Source organism: Halichondria panicea, chromosome 6 (genome assembly GCF_963675165.1).
Source record: "Halichondria panicea chromosome 6, odHalPani1.1, whole genome shotgun sequence".
In the NCBI taxonomy this organism is placed as follows: Eukaryota; Metazoa; Porifera; class Demospongiae; order Suberitida; family Halichondriidae; genus Halichondria; species Halichondria panicea.
The window spans coordinates 287,915-313,947 of record NC_087382.1 but is presented as its reverse complement, the minus strand read 5'-3'; the positions used below and the strand labels follow the sequence as shown (position 1 = coordinate 313,947).

General features: G+C 40.9%; 3 protein-coding genes and 1 long non-coding RNA gene across 5 annotated transcripts; 2 read left to right on the top strand and 2 right to left on the bottom strand.

Annotated features, from left to right (window-relative positions):
• Window positions 1-77: 77 nt before the first annotated feature.
• LOC135337625 (uncharacterized) lies at window positions 78-8,764 on the top strand. Of its 2 annotated transcripts, none has more exons than XM_064533593.1 (9): window positions 78-743; window positions 1,736-1,811; window positions 5,181-5,251; window positions 6,074-6,182; window positions 6,260-6,305; window positions 6,462-6,559; window positions 6,830-7,032; window positions 8,002-8,131; window positions 8,421-8,764. In XM_064533593.1, exons 1-9 carry the CDS (start codon window positions 253-255, stop codon window positions 8,640-8,642), a joined length of 1,446 nt encoding a protein of 481 aa, XP_064389663.1. In that variant the 5' UTR covers window positions 78-252; the 3' UTR covers window positions 8,643-8,764. The 2 variants fall into 2 exon arrangements, with proteins under 2 accessions (XP_064389663.1, XP_064389662.1); XM_064533592.1 differs by having other exon boundaries at window positions 6,071-6,182.
• Window positions 8,765-15,703: 6,939 nt separating this feature from the next.
• On the top strand, window positions 15,704-18,159 carry LOC135337161 (ephrin type-B receptor 2-like). The gene is made up of 5 exons (XM_064533061.1): window positions 15,704-15,961; window positions 16,021-16,666; window positions 16,887-17,036; window positions 17,307-17,501; window positions 17,617-18,159. The coding sequence occupies exons 1-5, from the start codon at window positions 15,704-15,706 to the stop codon at window positions 18,093-18,095; spliced, it is 1,728 nt and encodes a 575-aa protein (XP_064389131.1). The 3' UTR covers window positions 18,096-18,159.
• A 3,776-nt stretch (window positions 18,160-21,935) lies between these two features.
• On the bottom strand, window positions 21,936-24,118 carry LOC135337654 (protein CDV3 homolog). Its single transcript, XM_064533641.1, has 6 exons — window positions 23,957-24,118; window positions 23,727-23,798; window positions 23,468-23,541; window positions 22,896-22,963; window positions 22,500-22,601; window positions 21,936-22,344 (listed from the first exon to the last, which is right to left on the bottom strand). The coding sequence occupies exons 1-6, from the start codon at window positions 24,050-24,052 to the stop codon at window positions 22,145-22,147; spliced, it is 612 nt and encodes a 203-aa protein (XP_064389711.1). The 5' UTR covers window positions 24,053-24,118; the 3' UTR covers window positions 21,936-22,144.
• A 559-nt stretch (window positions 24,119-24,677) lies between these two features.
• LOC135337697 (uncharacterized) lies at window positions 24,678-26,021 on the bottom strand. The gene is made up of 2 exons (XR_010395256.1): window positions 25,621-26,021; window positions 24,678-25,568 (listed from the first exon to the last, which is right to left on the bottom strand). It is a non-coding gene; the product is annotated as an uncharacterized LOC135337697 (long non-coding RNA).
• Between the last annotated feature and the right edge of the window lie 12 nt (window positions 26,022-26,033).

Genomic DNA, 26,033 nt, shown 5'->3' with positions numbered 1-26,033 from the left:
GGAGGGCGTACCCCAAATTTACTAGACACGCGCGGATACACCCCCCCCCCCCCGCACAAACGGGGTATGAATATCATTAGTATAACCGCAGAGCAAAACAAAAACCATAATCTTGTACTCTTTGCGAGCACATGTACAGTAGGTTGTAGTACTTAGCTCGTTAGCACTTCAGTAATTGGACAGTTCAGTCAAAGCAAAGCTTTAAAAAGAACCTCTTATATTGATTCGCAATTTTCTACAAGACAAGAAAGAATGGAGTCCTACAAGAAGGAGAAAAGCAGCCGTCAACACATGAAGATTGACATTCAGAGCAATCTGGGTTCAGTTGCCACTCAAGAAGGGCTGTTGCTAGCTAACCCTATGGCCTGTGGTGATGTATCCCCTGGGCCTGGGGCTAACAACACAGTGCTCAAGCAAATCACTAGCCCCACTGCAAAACAAGATGTCCATTTCTCACTCCACAATTCTACCTCCTCCAATGCACCGACTGAATCTGCTGCAGCAAACACGATCAGCCATTCTCGAACAAATTCTCTCGAGTATTCCAATAATTCTGGGACCTTGTCTCGCGCGAACAGCAGCAACTCTGAGAGGTCTTCGTTTCGTGAGAAATCCAAATCTCGTCCAAAAAGTCCGTCTCTGTTCCGATTCTTTGTCAAGGGGCACAGTGGATCCGGTAGCACGAATGGGAGCGCAACAAACTCACCCATGACTGGTACAACTGGGCCTAGATCTGTCAAGAGGTATGTGTATGTCTACCATGTTTACTATAGAGTACTCTAAGGTGGACACTGCAACCACGTACAATCCGCCGGCTATAAAAGTGCAGTTTTTAATAGTGTTTTAGTGAGTGAGCATGTTCTGACAAGTTACTGGATTACGGTTAGACCTACATGTAGCTAAACGGGTTGCTGGGTTACTTTTTTTGTACCTAGCCGAAATTAAACCACCCACGCACCTCCCTTTATAATATAGATCTTTATTCTATTCTTTTCATGCCACACGTTTCGTTTAACACTCTGTACTACGGCATTAATTATTAGGTGCTAGAAAAGGAAGTGATTAGTTCGATTAGCGACACCTAATTCAAATATATGGCTCAAGTATTGGCACTCACTTTGTCAGTGTCAGGTAACTATTGTAGAGGTATTTCCATATTGCGGAAGTGGTCGCAGCAATCGTAACGCTAGTAATCTTATGTGTTGAACTTCCCATGTACGTATTTGTAATTACATCCATATAGGTCATCCAATGAAGCCCATCGATTTTCTTCAGTTTATAAATCTTACGGGTGTCATGAGTTTGTACGTGACACCAGCTGTTTATCTTATCTCATATGTAATTAAAGGGGAAATAAATCTGGTTTATTATTCACCAGCTAAGTAACAACAACCCTAACACATGCGTCCAATCACTTTGGGGGGGCCCTCATTATTAACCGTGACCTACTTATGTCAGGTGTAGTTGCAGGGGGTTATATTCACCAGCTAATTAGTTACTATTTTCCTAAGCACACAACAAACCAAATACGTGCTATGGAGACTTCGGAGTCATTAACCTGGCTGTATTATAGAGGTTGACCTTCTTATGTGACCACAATAGGCGAGCTTCACTGAAATAACTTGATCTGTTTGTGTAAGTAATTCATTTTGATTGGTCAGCGATAGTTTAGCTTAGGAAAGTACACAACACTATATCTCGCTTTAATACAGAACTGACCCCACCCCCTGTGCAGGTCAATGGCGGAGGAGGAAGAGGAGGACTATGGTGGTGATGCCAGCTCTAACAGTGATCATGAGGACCCTTTCTCTGTAAGTCTGCAACTTTAGTTTTATCGCTATTCAATCGGTTTTTTTCAATGTCTGACTCTCTATAATAATGTATTACTGACCCTATAGTTATATAATTATGTAGTCTTCCTAAGTGGTTTTATGGAAACCTGCCTTTCTTTTGGATGACTTGCAGTGGTTTATGTCTGTCAGTAGTACTGTCTTCAATTCCCTGTTATCAATTTTGGCCGGGTCAACTTCGTCACTGGTGCATGCGTGCGTGCGTGTCCGTCTGTCTGTCTGTCTGTATAGCATTTAGTGAATATGATGGCCACCTGTTTCCTTGATTTTGCAACATCGCACACTTTTTTTATTGATGTTTTACTAGAGTGAAAGATATATTTCCGTATTGAACTCACAACAGTGAAACTTGTCTTGTCGTGCATCACAGCCACATTCAGGCGTAATTACGGTGTTGCTACCATTATAGCTAGGCTTCATTGACTTCACATTTGTGTGGGTTTTTTGCAGTCATTTGTATTGACAGTATACGTGGGCTTATTAAGAATGTGTAGTTGCAGTACAGTACAGCTCACAGTGTTTGCAATCTTCATGTTGCAGACCTGTTCCTATAATTGAAATTAATTGCTCATAATTGCCTTTAATGCGATATTTCCTCGTTAATCACATAAATGTTTTAAATTATAGTATCTGGCTAGTCAGTTGATGGATGAGCTCAACCCATGTTCTGGTCATTACACCCTCCCACACCCATGCACCCAATAAATGTGGCCATCTGCCAACTCAAATTCTGAAATCACAAATTTTGACTGAACTTTTATACCTTTGTGTGTGTACATGCATGCACATAGTGTCTGTATATGGAGTAGCTGTATATATATAGAGTACGTGATCAAATAAATTGGTACCGGCCCTTACTTGCCTTTCTGTAAGTTCTTTCCTGGTTTACTGCTATTTAAAGAATGTTGAACTCCTTGCATGTAGCATATGCCTCAGGTCCTATTATAGTGTCAGTCCGTGGTGGCAATACGTAGTTGGCAATACGTAGTTGGCGTAAACCGATTACTAAGCCGTACCATTGCCTGCCGTAACCATGAGCTAAGTTGTAGACCGTAACAAGAATGCATTCAGTTGCCAAGTGCACCATGTGCTGCTATACATCACAAGGTCATGTGCTGCTATTGTCTGTATAGGAAATATAATGAGAGATACTGCCGTTCTATTGTAAGCCTATAGTCGTACTGTGTTACTTGCAGACTGTACATCGTGTCTATTGTGGTCAAGTGCGTACACTCTCTGTTATAGAATACAGTCAGGTTGATGGGTCTCAAAGCTACAGAGCATGTGTTTGGACCAGTGTTAGCAGGCCACCTAGCTGTGCCTTTGTATGAAAACTTATCTGCTTCAGGTTTCAGATTGTGTTAATTGCTCTGACAGCGCGTGTGTGTGTGTGTGGGTGTGTGTGTCCCTAGCTAATACAAGCATCTGCATTTAATTTATTCAAGAGACTCGTACGGATGCAGCCCAATAAAGAAGTGTTTGTGTGTCCTGTTCTGTCATTAAAGACTATTCATTGCTATTTTGGGCAGTCAATGGCCCCAGTTTAGTAATTTCCCTCTCTAGACTAACAGTCTACTGGAGTAGTCAAGTTCCCAATTAAGTTGTGTACTATTTTGACCACATCAAAAGGTCTTTTCTATTGCGTAGAACCCAATTGCCCTAGCCACAATTCTAAACATAACTGGAGGCCTCCCCTATTTCAGGACAGTTTCTTTATTCATTATTGGCTTGTTTTCCACTGGGAATTGGTTTACAATGCGCCAAATAAACGTAATTATGACTTGTGCTTTGTACCGTAACATTCCTGAGCGTTAGATCAACTCCAGTTCTTTAGTGTATAATTGTCTACAACCTCGCTGTATATGAAGTGATTTCCATAAGTGAAATCTCTCTTTGCATGAGATGTTATAATTAGAGCAGTTGGATAAGTATTGAGTCTTTGTTTTTGTCTCTATTGTTCCGAGTGCTGGTATGGAATATCTGCATGTACTTGGCACGGTTGTAGATTCTTTAGTCTTCACTAGAATTGCCTATACTTATTCCTTGTGTATGCTTATATACACTCTCTGCTGTATTCTATCGGTGAAGCATGTCTATTGTGGTCAACCTATATAAGCAGGTCATACCCTCTTTAGCCAGGTTAATGGGGCCCAAAGTCTCTCCATAGCATGTGTTTGGACCAGTATTAGCAGACCATCTCTTTGTTACAGCTAGCCACTGTTGGTCTGCACAAGGTCCACCACTATAGACAAGACTCACTATAGAAGCAACGTTTGTGTAGCCCTTATATATGTATAATTATAATGAAGGAAGTCTTCAAGTTTTATCTATCTGCTTATTTTAGCTGTAATTACAAAGAGTTTGGGGCACCAGCTAGCACGTATTCTTAATGCAATAGTTGACACTCTAACTGTTGGGTGTGTGTCCGTCGGTTGGCCCGGGCACACATAACCGTGGGCGGTGTGTGGGAACATCAAAGCCACTCTCACTTTGTACCAAGTGTGAAGAACACGTCTCATTCTTTGAAGTGTACGAGCCCACCCACTCACTGCACGCGAATTCTCATCCAGGACATATTTTCTTAATTATACGATTACTATTATTTTCAAAACTTTGGGACTGTCGATTAATTTTCAATTGCAGTTTTATCAGTGCCCGTGTTTTGCAAGCGTACGTAGTAAAGGTTCTTCCCTGGTCTCGTTCAGTATACACATAATTATTCTTTTTCAGTACACAATTATTCCTCATGTGATTGTATGTGATTTCGTGGTCAATTGATCATTAAACTGCGCCACATTAATAATCTCACCACAGAAATGTTCTAATTGTACAAACTAAGCCACTACAAAGTAAGCTGATATGACCTGTGTTGTGTGTGTGAAATGTGTAGGTGTTGATGTGGTGTGACAACATTGATTGAAATCTGTTTTCCCTGGTTACCCTCTATAATACAGCCAATAGGCGCCCCAAAGTCTCCATAGCATGTGTTTGGACCTCTGTTAGCAGGACACCCTCTATAATACAGCCAGGTTAATAGGCCCCAAAGTCTCCATAGGACCTGTAGGCCACCTCTTTATTACAGCCACTGTTGGTGTGACCGCTATATAGACAGGTTTCACTCGACTGCATGACACTGTTCCTATATGCAAGAAAATGTTGTTGTCTCCCATGTAATAATATATAGTTGTGCCCCTTGAGTGACCTAGCTCAATAGTGTTAGTTCTATAAGTGTAAAACATACACTGTATCATTAATTTTGTGTACTCTGCTTTTTCATAGTCAATAAATATGTGATCCATTAAACAGCATTCTTTCTATTCCACCCCACAGCCTCGAGGGGCGTCGGCCTCGGGGGACCTGATAACTAACAGACACGCCACAGAATCACCCAAATCTCCAAGGTACGTTAAATATGCATCTCTAATTAAGGTGCGGATGATTTCAATGCTTATATTATTATCGCAATGTGTACATAAGTTGCCGTACTGTTTTGCAATGCGTCTGCTACATGTGCATGTGCACATAATTATAGATATGTACACATTAGAGATAGATAGATCTGGCTCAGCTTGCAATAATTTCATCTGATTCTAAATTGTTTGGCATATTCCTGACATATCAGTAGGTTCGTGTCATTTTAGACAGTTTAACAGATGCTGAAAGTTAAGACACCATGGTAGTGCTGCTCATACGTCCGGTTAGACCACCTGAATGGCTGTGTTCTACTTTGAAGTGCAGCTGTGTGTTCATTCCATTCTAATTACTCACTCAGCTGGTTTTTCGATGTTCTATTATCCAACCACTATAATTATAGAACTATGAATCACTCTTGTCCTATTGGAACTAAGGTTTTAAGAAATGACTATAGATAAAAGCATGAAGCCAGTGCTCTGTACAGCGAGGCTTCCCCTACTACTGGGATAGTGTAGTTATACTTCCTATAATATAATTATGTACTGACCCTAAAAAGCACATACATTGTACTATACGATATCGTATAGCACGCGTGATTCTCAAATATCAACATTTTGGCGTGGATTTCATGTAGATGAAAAGAACAAGCCAGTTGATATTTGTACGCAGAAGTTTTCTTTTTACTGTGTGGCTTGAATAATTAACCAAATCGATAATTTCAGCTTCAGTGTTGTTTTATTACATGCACTGTATATGTTGTACACTGTTTGGTGTAATCACTGTTTTGATGTTTCCAACTCTTGCAGCAGTGTGGAGCAAATCAGTGCATTGCCACGACAACCATCCAAACGACATGCTCGTAATTCCAGCAGTGGTTCCGGTAACTACACGTATCGAGACTCAGGCTTCTCCTCAGAGGTAAGTAATTACAGGGGCACACCCAACTCAGCGAGGGATTAGTACTAGTCACTAATTTTTTGCTCATTTACTTTTAGAGAGAGTCGGTATCTCAACTGAGAGAAGACAAAGAAATATTCGAAGGTATAGTGTAATTAGATCGATTCTTGGAATTCTAAAGTTTAATTTCCACTCTTATAGCTAAGATGTTCCGTACTGTGTATAATAATTATGCGTGAAAGCTAATGTGTGGGTGGCCAATATAATATTGACACTCCCCTCACACACACACACTAATAGATGCCCGCTGCTCCGTGTCCCCTGGTCCGCTGGAGGAGGAGTTTCAAGGTGCAGGAATGGGAGCCTTGGAGAGCCTACACAACCAACTACAGATACTGGTGAGTATAATTTATACATCTAGCTGGCTAGCCATGCATTTGTTGCTATACGCTGTCAGCATAGAGATTGACCATTTTGGTGCATAGGATGTACAAGCACAATATGTTCCTTCATAATTATATATTTGTCCTTAACAACAAAATAATTTGTTTTAGGTGAGGTATTCCTTGTGAGATTATACTAATGACTGTATACGTACATGTAGTTTCCACAGTGTAAATAGACAATAACCCAAACTGTTGACTGTATATTACAATGCACGTGCACAGGTCAAACAGAACTCCCCAACAGAAGAAGCTGACTCTGTGGCAGTGTACGAGGAGGTCATCGTCAGCCTCTCCCGTCAGGTGGAAGACTTATCGAGCACGGTGGATCTCCTGCGACAGTGCGATCAGACTCTGCGGTTCTCTCTGAGACTGGCAGACCAGAAAACACTGGAGGCTGAGAGCAAGCTGCATCATGCTTTAGAGAGGTGGGTACCAGGGGAGGAGTTTTAGAGGCGTTGATATGGACTTGGCAAAATTAATAGCTAATTAATTATGAGGGGTGAGTAGTGCCAAAAGGAGGATGTTTTTAGGAGGGGGGTGTTTGTTTGGTGGCAGCGGCATAACCTCGAAGGTGGCGGCGGGTGTTTACTTGCTGGCGGCGGCGGCGGGTATTTACTAGGTGGCGGCGGCTTAACCTCGATTGTGGCGGAGGCTGTTTCCTTCTTCTATCTATGGTGGCGGCTGGTGTTTTTTGGTGGCGGCATGAGAGTGTAGAGACTCTATCTACGGTGGCGGCGGCTTAACCTCGAGGTTACGTCGGGTGTTTACTTGGTGGAGGCGGCTTAGCCTCGAATATATTAATGTGGATGTGAATAAGATAATGTTGGACCACTTGACCTTAACTAATTATTGGCAGACTACTTCTCAAGCTTGTTTTTAGTGTTTGGGAGGGATTGTGGAGTGGTCAAGACCACAGTTGCTCTAGCGCTGACCTGATATCAGGCTGCTCATGGTCTCGAGGCTAGCTAGCACAGGAGCAACCCTCTGTTTCTCTATTAGCTAAGGTCAAGTGGTTCTAACTTCACGGCTGGCCTTTACATTTTCGAGGCTAAGCCGCCGCCACCAACCACATTGCCGTCACCAACTGACACTCGCCGCCACCCTGGAGGTTAAGCCGCCGCCAACAACTGACACCTGCCGCCACCCTCGAGGTTAAGCCGCCGCCACCAAGTAAACACCGCCGCCTCCTAACACAGCAAATTCGTTTTCTTTTGGCACTATTCACCTCTCATAATTAATAAGTTATTATTTGAGGGAGAGATATTTAATTGTTGATTTTGTTAGATTTGTGGTAGAAGGTACACACCTCACTTCATTCAAATACTGTTTATTTTAATGCACAGAGTTTCTATTTTTAAATCATCATCATGATTGAGTCTTTCCTTTGCCTCCAGGTGCCAGCGAGGGGAGATGCGTTACATTAAACTGTCTAACAAGCATCAGGCTACCACTCGACGATTGAGAGAGCTCGAGAAGTCCCATCAGAAGTACTCAGTACTTGTCAACTCGGACAAAATCTCCACAGTAAGTTATCAGTGTTGTCAGGGTTTCATCTAGTGGGGGGGGCTTCCCTCTCCAAATGCTCAGTTTCAGAATAATGACAGTCAATTATAATTATATCATGCGATTATGCAATAAAGCATTATGACATTGTAACAGTTGTGGTTGGCAGAACTATTTAGCTACAGAAAGCACTTGTGATTATAGTGATCTTTACCGTATACTAGCTCTTACAACCGTAGATACTCCCCTAGCTAAATTTACGTATTTCTACCGCTCGTTCAATGATCATAAAATTATTTACCCCCTGCAGAACTCGAGTCCTCCTTCCAGTAGTAACCGCAGTAACCGCTCCACCCCTCAACGTGTCCAATCTCAGACCCAGTACGATCGTCGTCAACGTCCTGACTCCGCCCCCATTCGTAGACCCAGCACTGCTCAGGGATTCAACCAAGATGAACCCGGGTTCAACCAAGAACAAACTGTTCCGCATAGGAAAATTAGTAGTTTATCGCACACAGAGACTCCTGTCTAGAGTATAAGTCATTAATCTATAGTATTTTTTTACTTTGTTTTGTACGTCGTGTATATAATTATGCTTGTATTGACTGTGCAATCTTTATAACATGTGCAAAAAATTCACTATTAACAATTAAATGCAGGACATAATCTAGTATTATACACTGCACAAACAAGTTGTCTTCTGGTAACTATATGACATTGTATATGAAATCATCCTGTCTGTGTATGTAGCTATATGATGTTGCAATTGTATACATTATTATAATAATTATAATGAACCAATAATTACTGTTTTGACCAGTACATTTTGACGTAAACCATTACGATAATTATACCGTTCGTTTAATTGTTGCATGATCATTATTTTAACAGGTATGAGTGATGTATTATAATTATGAAGAGTGATGTGTTAAAACATTTATCCATTTGCAGAGAGCGGTTTCCCACAGTGAATCTCTACACGGCCATGTGAACTACTTCAACTGTGCTTCTTACATTTGTGCTGACTCTCTACTAATGATATTCTAGTAATGTGGAATGAATTGTGGCCAACCTCCTCTGGTTCTGAACAATTGGCCGGGCCACGCCTAGCTATATATACACTGGGTACGTGCATCCCTGGATAAATGTAGAGTTGTTATATACATCCCTCCATGAATGGCTAACAATCCGAGTCATGTGTATACGTAGTGTTACATCGCTCAATGATAATAAATCCCTCAATCATTTTAATAAATTACTCAATCATTGCAATACACCACTCGATAATATTATACCGCCTGCAGTTGCATGGATTAATGATCAATAATTTTGAATTATAATGGCTAACCTACAATTATATTTTCACAGGGGACTAAAAACGGCGAGACGAAACTCAATTGTACTAATACGACTATAATTATTAGTGAGCAAACAAATTACAGCAATTGAATCTCAATTCTGTTATAATTATACACAATTCAAGTTACTCGCTATACGGTATTTCGTTCTTTTGGGGTATCCGTAGTTCTCTATATACTGGATTTACTTTTGTCTGCACAAATACAAAGCTTGGATGAAACACATTGAAAGTGAATTTACATGCAACGATAATTGTAATCAGTATAGTACTGGAGTTTGCAGAATCTTTGCAACACACCAGTAAAAGCGTAGAGCGTTACACGTTCCTTATATGGATTTTGTGTACACACTGTGGTCTGTTTTACTACTTAAATGTGTGAGCATTTCCCATATAAGGAACCACAGTGCTCAACACTTTTATTTATGTGTTGCAAAGATTCTGCAAACTCCAGTATATCAAAGAAAAGTCTCACTCACTCCAGCAAGGACTGCAGCACTGAAAACAGTAGCGCTTTATTATCTGCAAGTATAGTATGAAAGAAATTATCATGATTCAAATGATCAGAGGAGGTACGCCAATGTCAAAAGTCAATGCCAATGCCCTAACCCTATAAAGGTTATATGGAAAGCCAAACGTTTCAAAATTACACATAAAATATGCTTGCGATAAGTACAAAATAGCGCGCAAACATTCAGTATACGCGAGCAAAATCCAAGATTTGAATGAATTGTGTTGTACTTAGCAACATTAACACCCACCTAGCAAAGGTCAATAACCCAGGACAAGATGATTATTAAAAGTGACCTTGTTGACCTTGGCTTACGGTAAATGTGGATTAGTTTCACCATTTTTATACACTATATTAACAGTGGCGTAGCCAGGATTTTGGGAAGGGCAGGGCTCAAAATCCATTGTGAGCAGGGCCAGAGCAGGCGCTGAATAGCTTGGAATTTTACCTAAAAAAAAGGTCATCACTTTTCATCAGCAGTAAGCATGTAGATGACCCTGCCCACATTTCCATTGAATGACATCATTCTAGTAACTACACATGCAGTGCAGTGCAGAATAGATTGACAGATCAAGGTGATTCAAGCTGGTTTGGAGCTGATGAAACACAAAAGGGGGGGGGGCTCTAGCCCTGTCAGCCCCCCTCTGCCTACGCCATGCACTGATATAGATCTACTGCAGCAAAAAAATTATTCACATGTAGACCTAGCTAACGAAAACTGATGGTGTCTCTTTCCTATAGTCATGTACTATATAGTTTAAGAATATACCAACACTCCATGGACAAGCTTTGCTATACGCACAGTGGCACTGTCTTGAAAAGGCTACAATGCCATACTGTAAGCAAACCTATACTATTACTCGAGAACAAAGCATTATTTTGCAATTGCAATCCATGCATGCAAGAAAACCTGACTAGAAGCCTATATAGATATCTATATAGAAACTCTTACTTGCACTTCATTGATCCTTGAGCAGCTGTAGAGCAGTCTACACAGACACCCAAACACACTACCGTATATACCTCGCTGGCACATACGCACCAAGGCATAATTAAACCGAACACATATAATGATGTCACTTTCTTATGAAATTCTAGTGCATGCATGCATAGGTGGTGTTAGTGTAAGGTATACCTATGCCATCTTGTTGCTGCTGGGCATCTTTATGCGGACAATGACCGCCTGTGAACCATTGCTGATTACGAGCTGTAGTAAGATAATTCTCATGTGACTACTACCGAACATAAAATCCAATTCTATATAGTGCATGCATACAGTATATATAGACTGGTGGTGTTATAGTGCATAGAAGTATAATTATGTACCTATATAAGCCGTCTAGTCGCTGTTGGGTGGCATCCTTATGTGGACGATGACCGCCTGTGAACCATTGCTCATTACGAGCTGTATATAATTCTTATGCGACATATACCAAACATAAAATTAATGGTGTCACTTTCTCGTGAATTTTAGTGTGTATATTGTGGAAGGTACTTACCTGGGCTATCTTTTTGCAATAGGGCATCCATCAAGCGTTGCTTACGAGCTGTAGTAAGTTTATGTGAAAACTATAATATCGAACATGTGCATGAACGAACTAAAATTATAATAATGTCACTTTCGCATGCATGATTTCTATAATTATATATTCTTGCCCGTTGCTATGTGGTTGCTAAGGTATACAATGGTTTATAACTGTGATACAGAACCTGCTATTACATAGGAATGATTGGGAATCATATACAGATCCCTGTGGTTAGGGAAAATGTTAATACAGATGTACAATGGATGTTTTTCACGTGTTTAAATAATATTTAACATGATTGTGTGATAAGGAAAATAAACAAAGAAAATTATTAAGCATGACTTAAGCATGGGGGAGGAGCTGGATGTATGGAAGTGCTGGGATTCTAGCTTTGGCTTCTTCCTAAAGTTCCTTTCGCTTTGTTCAAGAGTAGTATAGGAGCCGCTCGTTTGCTGGGCTTGTTTGCTGCAAATTATAGCTTATAGGTGTCTTCCCTTTCGCTTTGTGAGAGTAGTACGAGCCGCTCGTTTCTTGGGAAGTGTGCTGGGCTTGTTTGCTGCAAAACTGGGGGAGGAGCTGGATGTTTCCGTTTTGTGGGTGGAGCTTCTTGTAGGAGGGGTTGGTCTTGTCAAGGAAGTTGGGGGTGTTGGGGTTTATTCCACGCATGTGTCGAAGCAGCCCACACAGTAGCTGGTAAAGGGTTTTTGGAGGATAAGGTTTTCCTTTGTTATTTCGGGTTTCCAGTACATAAAAAGACAACCAACGGTCCAATTGTTTGGCAGTGCCAGATGTTAGGAGCGCTTCAGGTACTGGAACAGTTGGAAAACGCAAATTCCGCTGCTTTATCCAGTCTAAAAAGTTGCGAACAGCCCAAGTAGTAGAGTAATTTGTGTTTTTTGGTGCTTGTTTTTCTGTGTAGCTGCCTAGGTCTTCTTCAGTGGCAGTTTTAAATCGAGATTCAAGTTGAAGTTTTTGTTTCTTTGTCAAAGGACCTGTCAAAGGACCCTCTTCATCAGAGAACCACCCTTTAGGGGCAACATTAAGTTTAAGGTCCATTGAGTAGCCTACACCTAGTCTAGTAGAACTCATTCTCTACTCTACTTGTTCTTTGTATGGCTAATAGCTACATGTAATAATAAATTCAAAATTGCTGTCAATAGCAACATGCAAGAAAACAGTTATTGACCAATCACACGGTTTGTATGGATATACAGTGCATTCAAACCTCGGGCAAAGCCCTCGGGCATCATGCACTGTATATTCCATACAAACCTTGTGATTAGTCTATAACTATAACGTGGTGGTACATGCATGCTTTGTACCATGATGTGCTCTGACACTAAGGAATATCCATTGAATCTTTCAGGATTCCAGGGTACAAATCCCATGTCCTCGGAGAATACATAGAACTGCTCTCGGTAGTACAAATCCAATACACTCTTGACATGATATCCATGGTACAACTATTATAATTATGTTGCATGGTGGAAAGTATACTTACCTGGGCCATCTTGTTTCAGCAGGCTGGGGCATCCATCAAGCGTTGCTCACGAGCTGCAGCAAGTTTACTCTCATAATAATGACAGTTATTATACAGAACATGTGAACCATATAGCTAGTATTAACGGTGTCATGCTGATAGTGGTGTTGTGAAGGGCATAATATAATTCTATACTTACCTGAACCATCTGTTTGCAGCTGCACCTCTTGCTCATACTGATAGCCAGGGCCTTCATGGTCGCCCGGATGGGGAAGAGGCCACGGCCATGCAGGAGAGATAACAGAGCCACAGTGGCAATCACTGAGATCTTCATGATACTAATTTTCGTGCAGAGAAAATCCTTTGACTTGAGAGTGAGAAAGATGGGAGTCAATGAGTAAACGAAAATGTGACCCACTTATTTATCTGAATTAATGGGTATATTATAACAATTCCTTAAATGGAATAAAGGACTGCATTAACCATGCATGCATACAAGTCGTTAACATGGAATGCTTGCATGACGCAAACTTCACTTGATCAAAGTCTTAGGCTATGAATATAAAATCTCGGAAGTCTCATGCATTTATAGTTCATTAACAAGCGGTATATAGATCTACCGCATATATACCACTTGTTATGCCTCGAGGCGTAGCCGCACGAGGGATACGGTAAAGCTGACTGACTGTGTGTGTGTGTGTGTGTGTGTGTGTCTGTGTGTCTGTGTGTCTGTTCCAGCTGTAACTGCTCAACGGTTGCAATGCGACGAAAACTAACAGCTTCTATAGGCTTCTAGCCACGTTCTCTTGGATTTTGATTCGTGGATTAGCAAACTAAAGCTTCTTTCTCGAGTTATGGCTAGTTTGATTCACATTGAAGGCTGTTGCAGTCTCTTCAGAATCTTTCATAGCATCATCTATCCGCACAAACTTTCTATTCAACATATGAGTTAGCCTTGCACTAAAGCGCTAGCTTTTTGTTAGCTACAAGACTCAGAAAATACCTGTTAATTAATTAAAACAGCTAGCTAGCAGTAGGCATTTGTGAAATTGATCTCTTTGGACACACCCTTTAATTATTCCTATGGATGTAATGCGCATGCGCGCTCATTCCCCAGATCCAGATCCTCCTGGCAGAATCATATTTTTCTTGAGGGCCTGGTAAGCCACAAAACACTACTATAGATAACAATATGCATGTACACAAGTCTTTTCTTCTTAAATATTATAATTATACACTGCATGAACTACAGATCCAATTTTCTTCTTTCTTGAGGTCCTGGTATTAAAGCCACATAATACAACAATAGATGCATGTAATAAGTCTTTTCTTCTCAGTGACTTTATATAGATAAGCTAACTTTATGAAATAATTATGCACTTCCGCTTATAATTAATTGAAAACAAAATCTTCTTCTTTGTTGCTTCCTAGATCCTTGAGGTCCTGGTATAAGCAGCCACAAAACACAACAATGATACCATAATTATACAATTGCAAGTCAGTTTTAGACAGATTATTTTATACACTTTTTCCTCTTCTATACTTTTGAGCGAAAGCAAATCATGGCGAGAGGCATTAGCACAGCGCCAGCTTGAACACTAGTTAATCAATTAAGAGTAACTTTAAAAGTTCGCTGTACTGTATATATAGCGGGAAATTTTCTTAGGGTGCAAAATTTTGCGTTTTTCGCGGGCATAATTATAGTTAACACGAAAAATAGGATAAATTCCCACCCCCCACCGATATTTCACATGCAAAGCTATTGGTGGGTGTGGTTTCCTGGAATTGAATTGCGAATATTGGAACTCACAAACATTTCTGCTGAGGGAGGGCTCTGGAGCCAAGTAAGTTGGTACAAGGCATGTTGTCCGCTACAACAGAGGGATCACTATTTTAGAGAGTTCGTTATAATTATTTTGTGTACATTAAATCTCAAAACGTAATTATTTAAAAGTGTCCCTTTAAATCGAGGTTTTACGGTAGTTGTCTTTGCTGAAATTCAGAGTCATGTGCTTAAATTATTGTGAATATTTGCTCCATATTGACATTTAACATAAAATCATATCTGCGTGTTGCCATTGGATGGCCATGGGTAGCCGGGCTATGACGAACGGCTGGTCTCGAGGCTAGGCTAACGCCCCCATGTTTTTGTCCCTGAAATTTGGCTGGCACCCAGATATGAGAACCAGTCGTGTGTTCTGTGTTTGTGTGCGGGTGGGGTAGGGTGTGTGTGATTCTATTAATGTAAAACGTAACCACAAACTTCCCTTTTCTAGGAAGCACTGCAGGGTTACCGAGGCTATATATTAGTTAAAACAACTTTGTCATGAAAGAGTGTATCCTCTAATTAATGTGCATATTGGTTTTATGTTGAATATACATGTGTTCACATTGTTTTCCTTGACTGTCTGGTAGTCATAGCAACTCGTCAGGGTGAGGGTGACTACAGTGTAGTGTGTGATGATGTGAGGGGACTAGTGAGTGACTACAACACACTCCTCTGTCAAGCACTCTCCGGGGTCAACACTCTCACTGTCTAGGAACACTATAGCCTCTACTAGTACACTATTGGACACTCTGATTGCTGTCATTATTGCTCCTTGTTGTGGCTATCTGTGTGATGTAGTTTACAACTATTATTGCACAGTTGCAAGAATGAGAGGGGTGGGGCTCAGCTCAATCATTACATTATAGCTGCATCGCATGCACATTTATAAAGATGTCTAAGATGATAGCTATAACCAACCTCCTGCTGCTGGGTGTACTGACAATGGTGGCTGGACAGGCTCCAGGAGATGAACAAGAATTATGTACAGTATCTATACCTGCCTTTGGACAGAACGTTGTGGAGGACCCTCCTAATGGGAGGATTCTAATGGACTCCAGTCACTATAGCAGGTTGCTCCCACCAAACTCTAATCCAGTGTGGCAGACAGTGGACCTTGATGGTAACAACCCTGTTGGGCTGCAATCATCTGTAAGTAATTAATGTTATGGATATGCAAAGGGACTTGAACTCTTTTTGTTCTTTTTCAGTGGACAGAACAAGGACCTAGCTGTGAGTCTGCTGTCACTGTTTGCGGCTGGTCAGGTGGGGCCCAGAACAACTGGCTCTTCACACAGCACATCAACAGAACAGTGAATGGATATCCCCTACAGCAAGTCTCTGTACAGATTGAATACCAGCAGAGCATATGCCCTGATGATGGCAGCACAAGATGCAGGAGAACATTTGACCTACTGAAATATGAGACCTCTACAGTGAATCCAGTGGCTGCTATAGACACTGGTAATTATGCACTTATACAAACCTTAACAACTCAGGTCTCAGGAGCTATCACAACAACCACTGAACAGTTTGGATTCAATACCAATGAGACTGGGTTCTACCTCGCTATTAGAGATCCTGGCACTTGTATACACATATCTCGACTGATTGTCTTCTATAACACTTGCCCTAGTGAAACAGTCAACTTGGTGGTGCGCCCTGAGACAATAGCTCCAACAGTGGGGTCTGGCATACAACTCAACGTTAATGCCTCCTGCTTCGCTAACTCCAGCCCAGTAGGTGATGCTTTCTCACTCATGTGTTTGGAGAGTGGTAACTGGGTTGCTGTACCCTCCAGCAGGTGTGAGTGTGACACTGGGTTTGTTACCACCATGGACGGAGAAAACTGTTTGTGTAAGTATGACTACATATTTCAGTTTGGGACACACCATTGTATATGCTTAATAATAACAGTTTACAATGCGATAGTACTACATTCAATAGCAAGTTTGGGTGCATGTTATGCAAGGGATGCATGGCCTGACTATCACATGGCATACTGAATTTATAGTTAGCTGTCATGATTCCTCCTGTTAGGTTGAATGAATGTGACCCCCCCCCCCCCCACACACAGCTTGCGACCCTGGGTTCTATGCCAGTGTTGCTAATGGGGAGTGTCTAACATGTCCTAGCAACAGCAACAGCACAGCCTCAGGTCTGGCAGAGTGTCCCTGTGATGATGGCTACTACAGAACACCACAAGAGGTGGACCTTCCCTGCACACGTGAGTGATGATATTTTGGGTAAACTAGTGATAATCTAAACAGCTGATCATGAATAACTGACCCATTGTGATTTTGCTTACTGTTTTTGCCTCATACAGCATAGTTGGGCTACTGTTGCATACACTGTGCATGCATGCTTATGTGAACAGCTGCTTGCATTGGGGAATGGATTACAAAGAGACGTTACTTATGCTATGTGTGCTATTGTACATCAATTTGATGCATCTATTGTTGTGTCATTCACTATGTCAATACACACACCCACGCAGTTCCCCCGTCCCCTCCACTCAACGTGAGGGTGGTGGATATGTCCAGTACCACACTAACACTAGCCTGGGAGGAGCCAGTGTCCACTGGTGGTAGGGGGAGAGATGAGCTACGATATAACCTCTGGTTTAGTGTTGCTGGGGAGACAAGCATCACACTATCTAGTACTGTCACCACCACCATGGGACTGATTGAGGGTAAGCAGCTACTGAACAAGTCATGCACACAACTAGCCAATAATTCCGTCTATACAATAATTATCATCATGCAAGCATAATAGTATCACCTCTCCCCCCCCTCACACATGCACAGGACTAACTCCAGATACTACGTACACAGTGTTTGTAACATCAGAGACGAACATAACAGATCAGATCCCCGTGCAGGAGGTGTTCATTCTAGCCAGAGGAGATGCACTTGTTCAAACTACTGATGGGATTGCAAATGAACTGATAGTGGGAGTGACTGTATCTGTTGTGGCTGTAGTGATTGCTGCAATAGCTGTCATAAGTGTTGTCATCTGCATTGCCTGTGTGTATTACAAGAAGCGTGTGAGGAATATGGAGATTGAGCTCAAGGAAGTGCATATGGTGCAACCTAATCCCTCGTATGGAGGAGCCACTCAACCTAATCCCTCGTATGGAGGAGCCACTCAACCTAATCCCTCGTATGGAGGAACCACTCAATCTAATCCCTCGTACGGACAAGCTATTCAACCAAATGATTCAAATTCGGATGGAGAATATGAATCAATTAGAGACTATGAAGTTGTTTATGACGTTATTGTTTGAGTATCTTTGTACTGTATAATTTTATAGCTGTAATTTGGCCTCTTATAGTTATGTGCATCCTCATCATGCCTTTTATAAAGCTGTTATGTATTGTAATTTTTCTTGTATGCTCTCTTCGTTTATACATCCACTTAATTTTCACGTGATGAACAAAGGGGAGTAAATAATTTTTACATAAGCATACTTTCAGATGTGTCGCATGTGTATGCGTTGTAATAAATATCTAGAGTGTTGAGTCACTGCAATGACTGCATGCATGAATGAGATAGGTAGGGCATCTGTTTTGCAATTGACCAATACTATTGGTATAATTATAGCAAGAGTGAATTCACTGTATAGTACCTACATGGCTGCTGCATGCAATATCCTTTTTTCACCATAGTGCCACACCAGGTGTCTCTGATGTCCTAAGATAGCTCATAACCATAGATAGTAGAGGAAGGGGATTGGAAACACAGGCAATTAGCACTATTTCACACGGACCGTCCTCAATTATAGCCGCGACCATGGATGCAGCTTAAAGTGCTGAGCTTGCAATAAACTTTTTGTGCACTAATGGCAGTTTATGCTAAACTAAAAGCTTAAGCAAGCTTATGATCATGCATAGACAACAATGAACAATCAATAAAAGGTATAAGCAGGATCTAAACATAATTATACATGAATTATCAATGTTCTTCCAGTGATTTCTCAGTCCAAGTTCTTGCCACACATCGACACTGCGGTGACAAAATCAGAGCATGAATAGTGATTTTCAAAATCTAATGGATTGGAAGCAATAATATGGACATTGATCTTTAATATTGCCGAGTCTCGAATATAAATTCAGCTTAGTTATGGAGATGCTACCCCGCAAAGATGGCTAGTGGAATCAACAAATCGGTCAATAACTCAAGAAGTATGATATCCCCACTTCCAATATATAGCTGAAGCAATAAACTACCATCATGTACTACTACTGTGACCATTCATTTACAATAGATGCAATTCATAAGTCAGTTCTTACCCCACAAATAAAAAGAAGAAGCTAAGTGTTGTAAAATCTTCAAATTTTGTGTGCTACCAAGAGAGAGTGAACATGACTTCTAGCTAGTAATAATGTTTCATTTTGTACCTAGCCATGCCTCAAGACAAATTTTAGGGCTATTCATACATTTACTTACCTAGTATCCTCTCATTTGCTTCTTTTCAAAAGCTTCTCTTGACCTCAAAACCAGTAAAATCACACCTCAAGGTGTCTATTGTTGCCACGCGCACGGTCCCAGAGGCCTTACGTTGCAAGCATAAGCTCACGTGATCCTCTACTATCTATGTCATAACTAAGTATTGGCGCAGCCATCCCCGGATGTTTTCTATTTGAACGCTAGGTCGATAATTTCAGGGCTGGTGCGTGCGTAGCCTCGATCCCAGGCCGATCCGTCTCTAATTTTTATTTTTTTTGAAAATGAAAGTGAGTTGGAGGACAAGTGATGACAAAATAATGATAATGAGTTAACTTAATGTGAAAAAACTAAAGTCATGTAAAACCGAATATTCATTCGTTAAAGTTTAGTCCACTGAAGGGTGATTCTGGGACCTGGCTGGCCGGCTGTCCACGACTGGAGCGGGATCCTCTGATACATTGAATGGCGGAGCGTAAGAGAGAGAAGGTAATTCGACTCCTTAGCCAGGACAGTGTTCTATATACTATATAGCTTTCATTAGATTTGATTGCCAAGTTGAGGACAGCCTTTTGTAGAACACAGTGGCCTGGTTGGCCATACCACCTGTGGCTGACATCACCAAAGGAGTGAATGAGGCGTGTTCGATATCTCTGACGCGTTGTTCATATTGTCTCTTCTTTTCAAGTTCATGCTTCCTGTAGCAGTTGGTGTGTTGGTTCGATCTTGCTTGGGGATTCAACACTCTTACATCCAGATATATACGTTAATTCAAAGCGCCCACCCCTGAAGCCATTTACACGCAATGTATAATCTGGCACCGTCTTGGACGTTTGATGACATGCAGCCCGGTTAGTTCTTCAACACTTTAATACAGGTTGTATAGTTCAGGCTCTACACAGACGTCGCTTTAATATATTAAATCACTTAATTAGTCATTTCCTGTATTCCTGTGTTGTACTGTTTAGCACGGGTTCCTGTTATATCTAGTTCTCTTTATTGCTTCCTAGCGACGCCCTTTGTGTATGTATTTTATGTTTTGTGCATACTGTTAGGTTGAGTGTTAGATGTTAGACACTGCTCGGTGCACGAATTCAACATATTACTGTATATATATACATGTATACCTCTACTTAAAATATTCTTTGACTTGAGAGTGCATGATGGGTGATTGCAGTCAATGAAATTGTGACCCACTACTCCATGCTTGTATAAACAATTCCTTAAATCAGTAATATTATTCTTATAAAAAATCCGATTATTCTCGTAAAAAATATGATGATCTTTATCAAAAATGGACATTGCATGATGCCAAATACATTATTATGCTAAAATTAATTATTCCGAGCGTAAGGTCCTATTTGCGTGCTGTTGACCAGTTTTAGGTATTTCCATCTCGTAGTGGTTAATTTTAATGGAATGTCCGACACGCGTATGTATCATCAAGCAATCCGTGGTTGTTACTATACCCATGGTTGTATTATAAAGTGGAAAATTCGATGGATCAAAGGCCTATATATAGGGGTGAATGGGGATGCATGCATGCATGGGGGTGTATATACATGCAACGATGCTACCAGCTGGTAATGTACTTGTAAATGAACTGGGGATGCATGGGCGTACCAGCTGTGAATAGGGGTTGGTAGATTATGCTCGAGATATTAAATCATTACCTATTATCACTGTTACGCTATTCTTCTTTTCAAATCGCATTATCCTCCAAAACACAACACACATTGACCCCATGTCGTCGCACAAGTAACATCACACTATAATTAATGGCCGCATGCTATTAACAGTATAAGACCATGCATGCATGGAATAATTATTAACAGTGGAAATAATGAACTACCAGACTACCAGTACTTTCATCACGCCGATACACTATGATTCGTACTGACCTGTACTTCCAAAACCTCAATTCTCATAATCGCATGTTGTCCTATTATTCACTGTGATGCGTACAGTGAATAATAGGACTCGGCTACGCCTCGTGCAATTAGTATCCTTGCCATTGCTTGTTACTCGTGCTATTAATCCCATATTGCACTCTTAGCCATATACTATTGATTGTTAATTGTTTGTGATGCAGTTTTAAGGACATTTTTAGCTGCAGTTTCAGTAAAAATTAGCCACGGCCGTTATTCGAACGCGCGGTCGTCAAGGCAGTATGACGACGTGCAATTACTAATACGCAATTAATCACTGTACGAATCCCAGTGAATAATAGGACAACATGCGATTAGTATAATTAATAGTATGGCTAAGAGTGCAAGCTATTAATCCCTTATTGCACGAGTAGCCATACTATTGATTGTTAATCGCTTGTGATGCAGTTTTAAGGACATTTTAGCTGCAGTTTCAGTAAAAAAATTAGCCGCGGTCGTTATTCGAACGTGCGGTCGTCAAGGCAGTAATTGCACGTCGTCATTAACAACGTGCAATTACTGATACACGATTAATCACTGTACGAATTCCAGTGAATAATAGGACAACATGCGATTATGCTTAAAATTATGCCATAAACGTATAAAATCTAGTTTGGGGCAGTCAGAACGTATACATGTACGGAATAGCAAGTGGCCGCATTAGGCAGTAAAGATCAAGCAAACAATCCGTGCCAAACGAAACGACCGGTGTATCGAGGTGACCGTACTTCGGAGAGCCACATTAGCGAGAGTCTACTGTATTCATGATTATTGTAACACACAACACACAAAGTCTACAAGCACTACAACACTTAGAATTATATTGCAAAAGAAAGAGAGAAATTTACTAAATTATTAACAAGCACACACTCAATGATTGTGTTCAGAAAGAGAGTTGATATAAATATAACAGTTTCTACGTGCGACGAAATCTGATTGTTCCCCTAGCAACAGTCTTGACTCACTGCGACTTGGGTGTAGTCGCACTAGCTTGCAGAGATGGGAAAGCCATTGCGTTTTGAATATCCGGCGGTGCCTTGGACTTGAATCGGCGGCTACTCCCTGAGGGCGGTGGCATCCCTTGACCCCTACGAAGGTACGGTGGGACGTATGTGCCTTGTGATGTTAATTCATCGACACGATTAACCAGTATCGCGGGTGCTGCAGGGAAAAAGTAATAGCAACATTTAAAAGATAATCTAAATGTAAAATAAGTTTGGCCAAGATAACTGCTCAAACGATGTAATAGCGAGAAGGGTACTAAGACGTAAAAAATAAATTTGGCAAAGATCATCGTACTCAAAAATTAGCCTTACTTTGATCTTCTTCATCTTCGCTATCTTCATCGTCATCGGCTGTTGCCTGTTGCCAAGGTGATGCTGCTTGTTTTGACGTGGGCTTATTACTCGCATCAGCAGCTGTGGGTCATAAAAAGGTGAACATTAACACAAATTATGTGCCTCAAATTTACACTTATAACATCAAGGGCGTATAAACGAAGGGAGGGCATGTAACTCCCTATCTAGTACACGTAGCGAGCAGAATTCGAGCAGAATTCAAAATGTGGGCAGATAAATGTTTTGCTAAAAATATAAATGTCTATTTTTAGTACATTCATCCGCCCACGTTTGAATTCTGCTGTTTTACTGTTGCATGCCTAGCTCTCTTCTTTTATAATACGCCTTTGGTAATGCTAAGTAACACTAACTTACAACTTTCCCCATCTTGATCGCCATTGTCATCTGCTGGCTGTGAGGACTTTGATGCCTCTTCAGATTCCCTGCACAGAACGTGTGCAGTTATAGTCAACTAACTAGTTATAAGACATAATTATACATCTATAATGAAGGAACGTTTCAATACGCAATGTTGATGTTTCGATCATAGCTAAGAAGAAGATAGTACACTGCACACTGCACTCTGCCTATTGTCTGAACAATTCCACGGCCTGGGGTTGAGGTCAGGCATTTTAAAAAGTACTTTCCCATTCTTATCCAGCAATGAATTTTTCAACACAAAACAAATGCATGGAAGTACATGTATTGTTCGGTCATATAGAGGCAGTAACTATTGTAGTTCTTTCTGCCAAACGAATCAACAACATAGAGTAAACATTTGCTCAGCTACTGTAAACTTCTAATATAGGCTCCACAAAAAGAACAATTTTTCTTTGGCGCACAAATAAACGAGTTTTAACCGGCGGCCACGTGGAAACAGCCAAGACTGTTCAAGTTGGCACTAAGATTACTGTGGCGTCTTTATGAAACGTTTTACGGCAGCTCACTCTTGTCCGAGAGGGGTGACTTTAATTCCTTCTAAATCCTCCACAACTTCCGTCTGTTCCAGCCACTCCTCGTCCTGGGGACAAAGGTCAACACATGTAACTAGACTGCACACACATAAAATAATAGATCGTGTGTTTTCATTATTTGCATCGCAAGAAAGCACATTTTTAGAATCCTTGAATAAGTACTGAAAATACTTGAAAAAGTACATAATTGAGAATAATTGTGTGTACTGAAATATGGCTACATGGACACTACCTTGGATTGGGCTGGAATATCATCAATCTTCACTTCCTTAGCCGAGTCGTCTTCTAATGGTTTTACAGTCGGCTATGTGTTGTGTGTGTGAGTGGTGGGGTGGGTGGGTGGATTACGTGTGTGTTTAATAATTATGTGTATAAAGTATGTGTTGTATAAATACATACTTCACAAAGTACGTACATTTTTACATTTTTCAAGCCGTATAGATCAATACTTATGAAAATTACCTCAGATAATGTTGTTGGTGTTTTTGAGGTGAATTTCTTCCCTTTACTTTTCTTCTTCTTGTCTTTCTTGGCGAAAAAATCATCCAAATCAGCCATAATGTTTTGCCTCAGTCTCTCTACACGTGGTCAAAGTAAGAAGCTCAATTACTGGCCGCAGCTTGTTTCGAAAATTTACAGACTTCAGCTATTGAACTTTGACCCGTACAGGCTCTTTTGGGTGACGCAGGACGACAGGCGACGCCGAGGCGCGAAGCACTTAACCTTTGCTAATCAGGTCTCTAATTGCCGTTGTGTTAATTGCATGCCAGTCTCATAAATTAGCCGCCCTTCCTACCTGAGGAAGAGGGGGAGAGACCTTGAGAAGGGCGGCTGATTTAAGAGCCTAACCATGGGTACACAGGAGTGAACTGCTATAAAGATCTCTCTCACTTGCACTGAGGAGATATCAAGCATTCAAGAGCTTCCACAACTGAAGATGTGAGATGTGGAATGCTTCTTCAGAGATATGGTGGGCACATTTTACACTTCACACCGTCAAGTAAAATTGGAGGAAAGTTCTCCCAAACGAATGGATCCCTCGTTGCCATCAATTATTACTGTTTTATCAAATGCCTTCATTTGATGTACGTTCGAATATATACTACAATGTGCCAGTTGATCATCCTCCCTCACAAGTTACTGCAATATAACTGACCACAACTATTTATAAATTGGACATTGATAATCATGAGCATTATATTCATGGCTAACAGCTATTAATACGTGTATAATTATATGATGCATGTTATTGCTGCACTTGGTCGAATTTCAATAGAAATGTACAACAAAAAATGACATGAGCGGTGAACAATGCTATTAGAACATGATTGTTTATAGTCGTGCGAGAGTTATACAATGCAGTCATTGGAAATCGATCAACGTAAAATTAGGTTAGGCGACAACAGTACTTAATGTGTACTTCAACATTAATTTGATGGCCATACACCTTTCGTTGTTATGTTAGCAAAAAAATCCTGGGCCCATACGGTATATACCAGTCACTGACATATTTGACCCACTTGAATGTTACAACAGTAATGTCATTCCTTATGAGGGCATCGTACACAGCATCCCGTGCTTCCTTCACTACGTATCCAAAGGAAGCATCTACAAGGCAATTGCATTTGGAGTCACAGGATTGTCAGGTTCAATGTACTTCTATATATAGGTACAGGGACACCTTTGTCAATAAGTACACTTGCTTTTCAGAGTACTTCTGGATATAGTTTTTCCTTAATACATCCGATCACCTTGAAAGGTATGGTGTGTGACTGTTTAAGACTCTGCGTCTGAATAGTCCGGGGTTCCGTTGGCCGAAAACAAACAGCAATTCCCCTCACTATTATTACCGTCTTGTCTTGTGGATGTAGCACCTGCCACTTCCAAATAACAAACACCTTGCCGTCTTTAATTCTCAATCCATCGACATTGACCACATTGGCAAACTCAGGTGTGAATACTAATGAGGAAGAATGCTCGAACTCATCAAAATCTTCATTTCTTGTCGTATCTTAAACTGGTTTGGTAACAACAAGATCATTTTGGAGTTGAATGAGCGTCACATGCACATTAACTGTGTGAACGAGAATGGATTATTAAAACGTAAAACAGAGAATAAAACTAACTTATGCGTTTAGCCTAGCTGCTTTGCGACCACTTTCAGTCAAGTATTGAGCTGCTCCCTCCCACAGTCGAACACAGGGCGGATGAGATTTTGGCCAGGCTTCTCAATAGCATGCATGTACGGTCCACTTTTATATACGTATATACATTGTAAAAGGAGGCCTCAGGCTCTTCTGCTGTGGTACATGCATGGTCCTGGATATAACTTCTTTTAATCATAGATGATGGCTTCTGCTTCTTATAGCTGGTTGTTTTAGAGTGTTCCCTGACATGATTCTATTGATGGCAAACAAGCTCTTTGCTCCAGGCTGTCTTGCATGATTCAGCTTGTTAGTTAGTCTCACGAATCAGCCGCCCTTCCTAGGTCTCTCACTTAGGAAGGGCGGCTAATTCATGAGACTGCATTGCATGCATT